Source organism: Ptychodera flava, chromosome 12 (genome assembly GCF_041260155.1).
Source record: "Ptychodera flava strain L36383 chromosome 12, AS_Pfla_20210202, whole genome shotgun sequence".
Lineage (NCBI taxonomy): Eukaryota > Metazoa > Hemichordata > Enteropneusta > Ptychoderidae > Ptychodera > Ptychodera flava.
In genome coordinates, this window is record NC_091939.1 from 4,180,999 (window position 1) to 4,194,023 (window position 13,025).

General features: G+C 37.6%; 1 protein-coding gene across 1 annotated transcript in view; it reads right to left on the reverse strand.

Annotated features, from left to right (window-relative positions):
* LOC139144750 (limbic system-associated membrane protein-like) overlaps window positions 1-11,095 on the reverse strand; it is a 79,369-nt gene extending 68,274 nt beyond the window's left edge. Inside the window, exon 1 of the mRNA XM_070715479.1 lies at window positions 10,933-11,095. Coding sequence (XP_070571580.1) covers window positions 10,933-10,978 — 46 coding nt within the window. The 5' untranslated portion in view covers window positions 10,979-11,095. The remainder of the gene's footprint in view (window positions 1-10,932) is intronic.
* Window positions 11,096-13,025: the final 1,930 nt, after the last annotated feature.

A 13,025-nucleotide genomic window follows, 5' to 3' on the forward strand; every position in this document is an offset into this window, starting at 1 on the left:
CTTGTAAATATTTTATAGCATCAAAGTTTTAAAAAACATTGTATGTCTCCTACGTCAGAAGCCACGTTGAATACTGCTCACCCATCTGGTCCCCTCATCAATTATATTTAATAAAGAAATTAGAAAGAGTCCAAATAAAATTTATCAAGTATCTTTGTTTCCTATCATCGATGGCTTACTCAAGGCTCTGTATAGTAACCTATGTTAAGAATTTCGCCTTCCCAAATGGAGAACAGGCGAAAATTTTTAGACACTCTTTTTCTTTATAAAATCCTTCACTCAGTTTATAGTGTACCAGATGTTCTTGCACAGATTCATTTTAACGTTCCTGCTTTTACATTGCGTCGTGCTGTTCTTTTTAGACCAGTGTCAGCACGTACGAATATCTTGAAACACTCATTTTTATCACGATCTCAGACATATTTTAATTCTATCTGTAACAAGCAAAATTTAGATATTTTTAATAACTTCAGTAATTTTCGTCATGGATTATGTAAGATCCTTTTTTCTGAATAATTACTTTTATCTAGATGTTTTTCTGTGTATCTTTCGCATTATTGCTGTTTTTTGGGGGGTTTTTTTGGTTTTTTTCTTACGTGAATTCTCCTGTCTGTTTGTTTACGTTGTAACTGTTATATACTTTTCGTTTTTGTATTATATTTTTATTTTCAAACGAACCTGTTATTGGGGCAACCTGTTGGTTCGAGATTAAATAAAATAAAATAAAATAAAATAAAAGTATGTATGTACGTATGTATGTATGTATGTATTCATGCATGGGTGGGTGGGTGGGTGGGTGCGTGCATGCATTCATGTGTGCATGGATATGTATGTGTTTATGTATGTACACTATCTGTTTGTGTCTGTGTGAGTGTCCGTCTTTGTGTGTTCTGAGTGTGTGTGCTTGCATATATGCATCTGATATGTGTTTAGATTGTATTTCCATAACTGAAGTTTAACACTACAGATATGTTGTGAACGTAATCATTTGACATCTCACAAATATTTAAACGTAAACGTCTTCCCGTCATATCCACTATGTCGGACAGAAACTTGGTGACTTGGCAACTTTGTGAGAGACTGCAGAATGAAGTTGACGATGGGTAAGGTGACAAATTTTTGAACAGAAATTAAATTATTTACACTCGGTGTATTAAGAATGAAACATGTGAGATATATTGAAAATGTCTGATTATGTTGCTGTTTACCACTAACCACCAATCTACCACAAGCTTTTCCGGCTGGAGTGGAGTGATAGTTCTGACCATATTACAATTACCGTACATTCCTTAAGCTTGTTGTAGATTCGGTGGTTAGTAGTAAACAGCAACACAAAATCTGACAGTGTACATTTTATTGTCAGTATAAACAATACTTATGTAAATACGCACAGCCTGGTTTGAGCGTAGGTGAGTGGACAATGCCATACCAACAGAAGATGGTTCCTTCCATATCAAGTGATGCAAGCTCAAGCATTGAGTTTCTTCCCATGATGAAAATTACATGGATTTGATGAAGCCCTAAAATGCAGCTTCATGTATTATTTTTATCGTTATTGTAAAAAATTACCCGAGCTATAAATGGCAAAAATAGCTTTTCGGGGGTAAGTGACCACAAAGCCAGCATATATGTAAAAATCGTCCTTGGTGAACTTCCCCTTTAAGGTCTCTGTCCTTCATGACCTTAAATTCGAGGGGAATTGGCTTGAAGGCGCATAGGCATACCAATTTGAACCCCAGGCATCCGGGACAAGTTGCTCCAAATCAGAGTCGGAGTCTGACTCTGAAGGACAAAGTGCAAGTGGACAAAGCAATTGAATGTTCGGACAGATTGAAAAGTACGATGAGGCCAAGTTTCATTTCTTTGTATTAAATAAGACAGTATCAGTCTTAGTTTGAACTTTTCACGGTTGATTTTATTTTATAAAAAGTGGAGCGATCCTGCGCCTGAGTGTTTCCGTTCAATGAGTAAAACACATGCATTGCATGTTGTAGCTGCAGTACAGTAGCTCGAGGTTTTGCCTGGGTATTTGGGCTGGACGTCAACCTTTGACAGAACTATCATTTTATTGGAGCACTAGACAAATGGTGCAATCTACGCATGTTTCAGTGCGTTTTCAGAGTAAACGTGAGTATACGTGATCACACAAAGCTACGCGACCGCACCACTCGTACTGTATTGCTGAAATGCATTTTTCAAGTGATCCATGTTCCATTCCTACGTTGGGAATTACCGCTACCACAAAAACAGAGTGTACTCTTTGACGTAGCTGCATGCACCGACCATGTACCACAGGATGTTACTGCCAATCTGACGAATAGTCCAGGCCCGACGGACCCGGCGTTCGTCATGCATGGTGAGCATATCCAAGCTCGTTCAACCAAATCCAGAACCATCGATTCAATATTTACGAAAGGAAGAAAAATATAGATTTTATTTTACCATAGTACTAAATACGTTTATAAGGATACGTGGCAGATTCCAGCCGTACTGGAATCCCCGAAATCTTGAACAAAAGTGTACGTTATAAATATTCACTCGAACGAGGCTGTTATTGGTCACCCACGACATACTGCTTCCAAAAAAGGGCTAGTCACAACTATGGTTTCAACATTTTGTTTATTTTAGAAGAGAATATTTTGCAGTGTTTTCGAGTTGACAATCAATATCCTGTTTTGTGTGTACAGAGCTGTGAAACGTCGTGTCATGGACGGACCGACGAACACAACGGAAGGTTGAGCACTGAGGCCAGCCTTAGCTTATTTCTTCTTACCGTGGTGTTGGTTGAGGATTATACATATACATATATATATATATATATATATATATATATATATATATATATATATATATATATATATATATATATATTATATCCAGAACCAAAGAAACCAAAGCTATTAATGGAATCAATCTACATCAAAAATGAGCCAAACCTTTTTCAAAAGCCTTTTTTGCCCAGCTTTCCTGCAATGAATTATCGTAAGACTTCATAACATTGTCTTGTGAGGGGTCGCTTTACCATTTCACACATGAAGTTGGAGGAATGAAACTTCTCCTGCCATTTGCAAATACGCATGGAACCTATTATTACTTCAAGAGCAAACAGTGATATTTGTAGAGCAATCACCTATTGATAGTCAGTTCACACCCCCAAGTAAGGTACTTTTCATATGAAAATGATCTCGAACCCACAGCGTTTGTGCCTTCGGAATCTTGGCATGACAAGTATATCTCAGTAGTATAAGTGCATTCATATTCAAAGACTGACAAAGAGGGCCAGACAATATTTTTTGCTTTAATAAGGAGCATTTATGTCATAAAGTCGAAATTCTCAGAAAACAAATTTCTTTTACCACAGCTCCAGTTTGCTTCGGCGCCCCTTACGCTGCCATCATCTTCAATTAATTAATTTGTTATTTGTCTGTTTTTCATCTTAGCTTTCTCTGACATTCATTTTTTTCCCTTTTACATGTTTTTAATTATGTTCACTGGAGAGAATACAGCTAGTTTTCAATCGGGTTCGAACTCACAACATCCAGCATCAAGATAATTCCCATGTAATCTCTTACAACTTTATGATCAAACTACATATTATTTAAACATGTATGTCTTGTGTGATTTTCGTGTGCGACTTCCTTGGTGTAAACCTATTCCCTCATGGTTTGGTCATTTTGCATATCAGCCGCTTTCAACTAACGAGGTCAACCATCTTTCTGAACTTCGTCCTATGCTATAGCAAATGGACGTCCGACCTTCTCATTAATGGGGTTATACTTCCAAAAGTGATTTTAAGTTTGTGGCAAAGTGATAAAACACTATTATACAACAATTAATCTTAATCTGTCAGTCACAGGTTGCTTTCCGTGTAGTGGAACGTTTCACCCATAGCTTCATAACCTACAGGTCATCAATTAGGATGCCCGACAGCATCTATATGATGTATAAATACATTAACTATATAAAAGGAGATGATAATGAGCTTCAAAGCAGGAAAAAATAGTATCTCTACTTTAAAACTCTCCCCTTAGTTGAGTTGAAAATTTACGTTTATAACAGCTGATGATTGGGGATTTGGTCGAGCGGTTTTGTCTGTGGCTTCTCCGCTACGTGACTGGGTACGTTCGAACCCGATTGAAACCATTTCATTTGTACATGTTAATGGAATTGAAATTCCCGTGGATATAGCGGAAAAATCTTGGGAGTAACTGTTGATGAATGTTTATCATGGAATGAACACATAGATATCCTTTGTAAGACTTTGAGTAGGAGAATTTTTCTGTTGTTAAGATACGCACATTTATTCCAATGAGCCACCGCATCATATTATATAATGGTCTTATACAGAGTACTCTTGACGACTGTTGTGTTGTGTGGGGAAACACAACAGAAACAAATCTCAACAAAGTTTTCATTTTACAAAAGAGAGCTTTACGTATTCTGTTTGAATCACCTTTCGACTATCCTTCTCTTGAGTTATTTTCTCGGTTCAATGTTCTGTCCATTAGACAAAGAATTGTTTATTTCATGGGAGTGTTAACATTTAAGTGTATGACTGGAAATGCACCAAAATATCTGTGTAAGTTCTTCGTATTTCAGAGTGATGTTCATCCTTATCAAACACGTTCTGTTTCTCGTCAAGACTGTTGTATTCCAAAGTCAGTTTTAAATACTGGTCAACGGAGTTTTCATTACCGAGCCACAAAACTCTGGAATTCTCTGCCAAACGACATAAGACATGCGCCTAATATTATACAGTTTAAGGTGAAGCTAAGAGAGTTTATCAAAGTGAATTTTCCATTGTGAACGACTTTATTATCTTATATGTACTTCTGCCATTATTAAGATTGTTGTATTATTGAGCCCCGATGAAAATTACTTAGCTTATTTAGTAACTCGGCCGCTCATTAAAAGTTTAAATAAATAAATAAATAAATAAACATGTACGTTGTGCAGTATTGTGATCTACAGTGCTAATTTATCGTGGATAAATTGTAAAAAAAACTGAAATGAGTCCTGTCTATAGCACTATTCAAAACAGTATGACCATAAACTTATAGATTTTTCAACCACTCTTAACGTATAGTGGTGTTCATGCTCACAAATGATTAGAAAGTGGAAATATGCTTCTTGAGATTTATCATTTTAGCCCATTTCTTATTGCTAAGAAAATGCATTTGGCTTAATATTTTGATGGAGAAATTATCTATCATGAAGAAAAATTTAAGGTGCTTTTTAGTGGATTCAGGTCGGCTAGCTCCTGAAGAACAAGGACGAAATTGCTGTAAAACCCAATCAGCGACTAAAGAACATTGAAAATCTCAAAGATTCTTCTGATAATACTTCTGATAATACAATTAACCATAAGAAAATATCTAGAACTGCCGGTTACTAATGACTTGGTGCCACTGACTCGGAAAGATATCTTGTGACGCCCGCCTTTATCGTTGGATATATTGTCAATGCATGTCAAAACTCATGCTATTTTAATAAATATTCACAAAACAGAAGAGTGACACCTGAAGTCGAGAGCATCTATGTCTATGTAAATTGTTTCAGATGATATAAATATGAATAAAATTGTTTTAATCTCTGAAAATTAAGCCGATGTGCAAGCCGGGCTTGGTCATATTGGTAGCTGATGCTCTGAACGGCCTCTCTAAATGAACTGTAAGAAGGCACAAGCTAGCCATTTCAGTAAAGAAATCACGTCATATAGAAAAAATCTATTTCACTGTGTTAATTTTAGGCTGTATTAAGAGAATCTTAAGATTTTACTGCAACTGTTTAAGTTTTGCCTTAAGCGGCCAACCAAGCATTTTGTACTTTAGATATGAAAGTTAACGTGATGAAAACGTTGAATCTCATGAAAGTTATATAATGCAATTTAGATATCCCTCATCATCTGGCATACTAGACGGGGCCTGTTATATGTTTTGGTGTTTGGAAAACATGAGAAATGTGATGAAGTTTAGAACCAAGCATTAAGATTTTTTTTGGTTCACAGTTTTATGCCAACTAATGCAATTACAGATGTTATTGGCCTGTATTGATGTAGAACTAGTAGACTTGCCAATGTGATTTTGTAGTTCGGCTTTGGAAGAGAGCTTCTTCCTTTAATAAATACAGGCGTACATATAGGTAAATTTTGAAAGGGATTTGTGAAGTTTTTAATTTTTTGCCTGTAGATGTTATAAAGTTAATCTACATTGAGGTTTCCGTGGTAAATAGTCCATGCTTTAGTCTGAGTGACAGGTAAATGCCAGAAAAAATGAAAAGTTAAGAGCCTTCTAATTTGTTGAAACTCGTTTAGAGCTGAAACTTTTCGGCTAAAACTTAAAGATTTGTTTTGAAATTTTAGATAAAGTTTTAAAAAATTTTCTGACTAATTATATTTAAAATAAATTCACTTTCATTCAGCAATTGTTGGTTAACCATTGTGTTATTTGTAATTCTCTGGTATGCAAATACACTGAAGGAATTATGCTTCTTATTTTAAAACAACTTGATTATGAAGCAACGTCAATTTTAAACTTGACCACCATCACAGCAGTGTACATGTGCTTGCAACAGCTTTAAAGTAATGTTGACAAGCTCAATTTTCTGGCTCCAAAGCAAGATAACAAATAAACTGTCAAAGGCAGTGCTATCGTTTTTTTAACATGTATTTTTTTACAATTGAACTAGGGCAACTATTTGGTAAGCGATCGCTTGGAATTAGCTTTGACGGTAAACACCGTATGTTTCATTGAGGACTTTGATTGTATGAATGTGTGGAGCTAATAGACAATACAAGGAAGCAAAGGCCTGTATTTGGTTTGGCTACTATATTCAATTGAATTGAACTTAAAAACTAATGAAAAGCTTCAACGACTACATTCAGAAATTCAGACACTAAACGGTGATTTCCTCTAATAACTATGCTAGGTCATGAAAGCGGATACACGTAGGTTAGGGATGGCCCATTTGATTTCGGGGGCTGGAGGATTTTCGTAAAAAAGGTTCCAGGCCAAATGCTGGGAAAATTGTATCTGCAGAAGGGAAAGAATAAAATTTGCTTCTAGGAAGGCAGCAAAAAATTGATGCACCTTTGGGTGGTAGACAAGCATTCAATGGTCTCTGGAGCTGCCGCCTATGGCGGCATTTTTGAAGAAAAAGCTTTGAAAACTTTGGAGCTGCCACCTACTGGTATCTATAGAAGTAAAAACCTCTTCTAAGTAGCATGAATCACGGTCACTGGACGTATGTAGAGTGACCGCGCATACATATGACTGTACATGAATGTGTACTTTATTGCGCGGCTGCACTCCCAAACTGTACTGAGTTATAAATGCAATGGTGCAAGTGTTAGAATAAACGTGGAAATGTTTGTCAAGTCTACAAAAGAGATTGAAATCGCCTAATAAACACATCTCATAAAGCGGTAACAATTTATTTATAGATTCATGACTAAAGTTTAACGTTTTGTTAACTGTGTTATACTCAAACAATTTGAAAAAAATTGCTTCGACTCTACGAGTACAAATAAATTGCTTTGAAGCAACCACTGGGGGAAAAATTGCTGCCTGGGTGGATAAAAAACTCTCGCCATACACATTTCCTATGGCCCCAGAAATCAAATGGCCCACCCCTTAAAATGCCAGTTTCAGTGGACCAGAACAACAGCAAAGTTTTCATTTATTCATCTGCAGTTCGCTGCTTCATGAACAGTCCCAATCAGGCTGAAATTAAATTGACAAATGGGAACATATACACGTAAAAAGCCGCCCTTCTACATTCCCAATTTTAGGAAGCCGCAATAGCAAATGAACGCTGTCGCCTGAATTATCCACAACAGTGGCGTATACCAGGGTCTGCCCCATAAATAATGCATTCTTCCCTGGTAGAAAAAATAAAGTTTTGCCAGTCTAACATATCCAGCAGACGCCTGTCCAATAATATAGTCTCAAGAGGAATAACCTATGGAATGACACTAAATGGTGATGACTAATGGTTGCTATAGGTATTTTCTGTGGCTGGACTCAGTAAGGAATTTAACATATATCGGCAGCCAACGAAAACATTCAGACTGATCAATGGCCTTAAGATGATAATTCTGCTGGTGGACAGACTTGTCCCCGAGGCTGTCTTTTTCCCTGTTAAGCGATGAATGCATTGCTTTCATAAAGTTAGTGTGTGATGTGTGATAGCAAGTATGTGGGTCTTTCGACAGTACGTGGACGGGTCGCATTCAGAACACTTGCAATTGTTACAACTTAGCTAGGTAACCACTCCTGTTTAAGGATTGGCATTTGGCCAAGCGGTTTTGACTGTGATGTATTCGCTCGGTGACTGGGTGCCTTACTTTGTGAGTGAGTATCGCATTAAAAACTTACTGAGTTTTAATGGACCAGAGAACAACAACAAAGCCCTTATTCATCCAACTTCAGTTTCCTGTTTCATTGACAGCCCCCCTGAGGCTTCAGTAAAAAAGACAACTATTCACAAAAACACGTATAGTCTGTATTGCCATCTCCAGAAAGTTCAACAATGTAGCACGTCCCCTTAAAATAGCAATGACGTAACTGTGACCAACTTCAAAATATTACATTCTTTCTGGGCAGAAATAAATGAAAGTCCGTCAGTTTCACCAATTAAGCAGTCACCTGTCGTAAATCCAGAAAGGGCATTTTAAAGATATGCAGTAATATATGACGACATTTAAGTAGTATACGTTTCTATTAATTTCTATGGCGTTTTAAACGGTGGGTTTGACGAATACATTTGAAAAGGGAACCCGTGGGAATGCTTTAACTCAAACGCAGATCTCGTGCGCCATCCCAGACCTGGCTTTTGGGTTTACACTTCAAAATGGGACAGTTACCCGTAAACTTTCTGCTTCATTATTCGACACAATTTCTGCATAGTTTAATGATTTGCTGCTTTAAGCTAACGACTGACATCTTTACCAGCCCTTTAATAACATAGCCACCATTCTCACAGTCCTGGCCACTGGAAGTGTAGGATCGAAGGTGTAGGAAAAGTCGATCCCATTCACACGCAAAACATTATCCAATGGCACGATGAGTAACACACGGATCAGAACTACAAAGTAAGTATGTCGGAGTACGATGGAAGACGACAGCGTTGTCTCGATTTTGGATAATGTTGTACGTTTCGATCGTTTGTGACAGAGTCGCAAAAGATCTCCCTTGTATTGGGAAGATATTATTAGCGCATGTGAATACATAAATCCCATCCATTGCTTTTATGTTGGCGGTCACTTTGAAAACATCCATAATAACATCTTTCAGGGTCTGTCTGGAGTGAAATATTATGAACTTCTGTCAATACGCCCAATTTACAACAAAAACGGAGTCAGCGTGAACTCTCTCTTGTGCCGCGCAACAAAATACAACTGCAGCCACTGGCGATTGTACGGACAAAACACATAGACTCTGTAGCAAATCCCGTTAAATCTTTTTTATTGAAAAGGCGTGACGGCTTTACAGGACTGACTTTTTGAACGTGTTGATTTCACAATGGATGTATTAGACAAATATATCCAGTACAGGTCTTGAACAAAAAAAAGACCAAGGAAGTTAAATTTCAATATTATCGACGATTCATTCAAACTCAGAAACTGAAGCGAGGATTTTCCGTCGTTTGGCAAAACTGAGTTTAACACGGACAGTATTTATGGAAAAACTCACTACGGATAGTCGCTGGTGAGTGAGGGGAAGGGGCAGAGGAGTCGGTCACACAGTCGACGATGTATCCTCGCTGTGGTGGGAATTTCATTTCGACTTTTATAATGGACAATCGGTGATGACGTCGGTGTCGAATAATACGGATAAGGTGCAAAATACTGGCAATACGATGGCAGCAATCTATATTGAGCTACTTGCTGCAGTGTTTAATCGGTTGATGCTATTCTAGCCCTGCGTACTATGATATAATAATGTTCCCGGCATTATGCAGCCTCCCACCACATGGAAGGCGTATAACGCCAGGAACACACAACATCGCACGCAGGGCTACGACAAGGGCCCGGTGTCTAGCCATAGGCATTACGTTCATGCAAGATATGTTCGGCCACTGGGCACTTGACCAAGCATCGCATCGCCCGAAAATTAAACAGTTTGGGACGTCATGAGAGCAATTTTTCAGATGTGAGCGGTTAAGTGATTCGGGTAGGCATAGATCGGAATCGAGTTGATTTCGGCCGAAATCAGTTAGAATGTAGTTTTTCAGGTGCGTTCTGAATCGGGGACCGCATGTCTCCGGTTTCGTCTATGGACCTTAGCTGGGCCGTGGTGGGAGGCCGCGGATAACGCCAGGAACACACAGCATCGTATCAGGGCTAATGCTGTCCCAGTTTCGCTGAAGCTACCACCTCGATTGACCAAGGAAGTTTGTGTATATGCAAACAGGATTTTTGAAGGGGACATATTGTTGAAGATTTGCCTTTTTGACCTTCTTCTGACCTCTTTTAGCCATACTATATTCAACACAGTGCAGCTGGGCATTGTATCTAAATGTCAAATGACGGCATGTTGCTATTTCTGAGGTCATTAAGACAGGCTGACTATTGTGTTTCTTTATGATCACCATCCCCAACCGAATTTTTGCCAAACGAATCTTTTGTTCGAATTGTGGGATTGATTGAATAGGCGGTGTGCCTTCGATGACGTTTAGTGTGGACACACTCTCTCTGAAAAAAGTTAGTGGCATTTAATTTGTTGCGCGGCACAACAGAGTCCAACCTGGCCCCGTTTTATATAGTAGGCCCGAAAACTTCGAGTGTTGATTTAGCAGACTAGCAGTTTTTCATTTAGTCAGAATGAGACAAAAAGATACCTTGTGTCGACTGTCATATCATGCTGAGAGTGAATTTCAATTATAAACATGTTAAACTGAAAACAAACTGCACGCGCACACTGAACTACTTACCCGATATTGCCCCAGCAGCTAGAAGTAAGAACACTATTGTTTCCATTTCTGATAGTGTATATAAGTAGTACAACGTCTTGTGGACCCTCTTGCCGTTGTTTGCTTCGTTTTCCAGTATGAAGACGTCAATGGAGGGACTGTTTGACTCATTGGTCAGCCAAATGCGCTATTCACTGTGCAGCATATATCATAGGGTAGACACGTGATCAAGGAATGTCACGCCCCTAGTTAACTTGTATCTAGGACAGTATATACAGACACCCTTTCGTATCACAGATTTTTGTATTTCAGAATTAAAAAACCACGAAAGAGATTTTTAAACAAAACACTTCCGTATAGATTATCCTGTACATATCAATTTCAAGATGGCATATGGGTGCTGTAAGCGTTTTTTTTGTGGCCTGAGCTTGTAAAGGCATTGAACAGTATTGACAGCCATTGGAAGTGTAAAAATTACCTAAGGCTTGGCCAGGGTGGCCCATTATTTAGGGAGAGAGGGGATGGTGATCATAAAGAAACACATGAAGCCAAATCTTCAACAATATGTCCCCTTCAATTCATTAATGTACAATCTGACTCTTCCTCAAAATGGTTGATCTAAATAGATTATTGTTATGATAAAATTATCGTGTAGCAACGATATGCCATCAATATGCGACGCTGGGATTTAAAAGAATACCTACATAACTCTACACTGCAGCCACTATATTTTGTACATGTTTTCGGAATTTCGCTTCGTGTAGTTTACTTATGTTTCTAAATACATTAATTCATGTCAAGACTTGAATGCAAATTTTGACAACAAAATCACCGTTTTTGTGAGAAGTAGCTAAACACTCGGCATTTTATTCTGCTGTTCGGAGTTGATGACAAAAGTAACAAAAATCAATACGAGGAACACAAACATACTATAATATTAGCTGTAAGTTTCAGATAGCGGAATATGAAACCGTATAATCTGCTTGTTATCTGTGAAACTTCGTATTATATTGTATTTCAAACAAACCTGTTATCGTGGCAACCTGTCGATTTGTGAGTTTTAATAAATAAATAAATATATAAATAAATAAAAAATAAATAAATAAACAAGTAAACTCCTTAGGTTTACACTTATGTAGTGCTATTCTAGAACATGTGTAACCTGCTATAGCTGTTTTTATAAGGATTGTGAACCATTAAATCACTATGTGATTTAAATATCTGACGTTGTACAACCTTAGCTGTTTACAATCTTATGATGATTCTAAAACTTACTCGCCTACTGAGCAGTGACCCAACAAACCACATAGTCACGTTAAATTTTGGAGGCAGCCGTGTGAAGTTTTATTCAGTAGATTGTAGCAATGCCCCTCTAGGTTAAAAGTGACATAGTAACACACAAGAAGCCAGTATAAACTAGTAATTTTCTGTCCCGGACTCGGATTTGGGAAGTTTTTTTTGTTTACTATAACATCCACCACTGTTGCTCGCAGGATCCTATTTATATCTTTCCTATACTTCATACAAAATAAACCATATTCTTTTTCATTTTTTTGATTTTCCTGCTCTATTTTGGTATTTGATAGCTCCATAAAAATTTGCTTTTCAAATTTGACCCACTCAAACAATGGAATATTAAATTCTTACTCCTCAATAAACATTTTGCATAACTCAAACCAACCCTAAACTGATTCCAACCGCCCCTTTCCACGTGTATAATGGCTCCTTTATGATAGTTAGGTTTATTGTAATGTAGCAGACGACATCGACAATTTTAAAAGGTAGTGCCAACTTGGCACTCTATCAAAAGCAAGTCATCTGTATCAGCGTGTACCACTAGTGGAATGATTGTATCCACACAATAGTCTGCCTGTCTTAGTGACCTCATAAATAGCACCATGCCATCATTTGACATTTAGATACAATGCCCAGCTGCACAGTGTTGAATATAGTATGGCTAAAAGAGGTCAGAATAAGGTCAAAAACCATTTATTATTTAAAACACTGTTTTGAAATGACAAAGTATGAAAAGTGTCAGGTCATTAGATGCGTCAAAAGGATGGCACAAAAACATGTGTGTGCTACCTTCGTAAATACTGATATCATTTTCCATG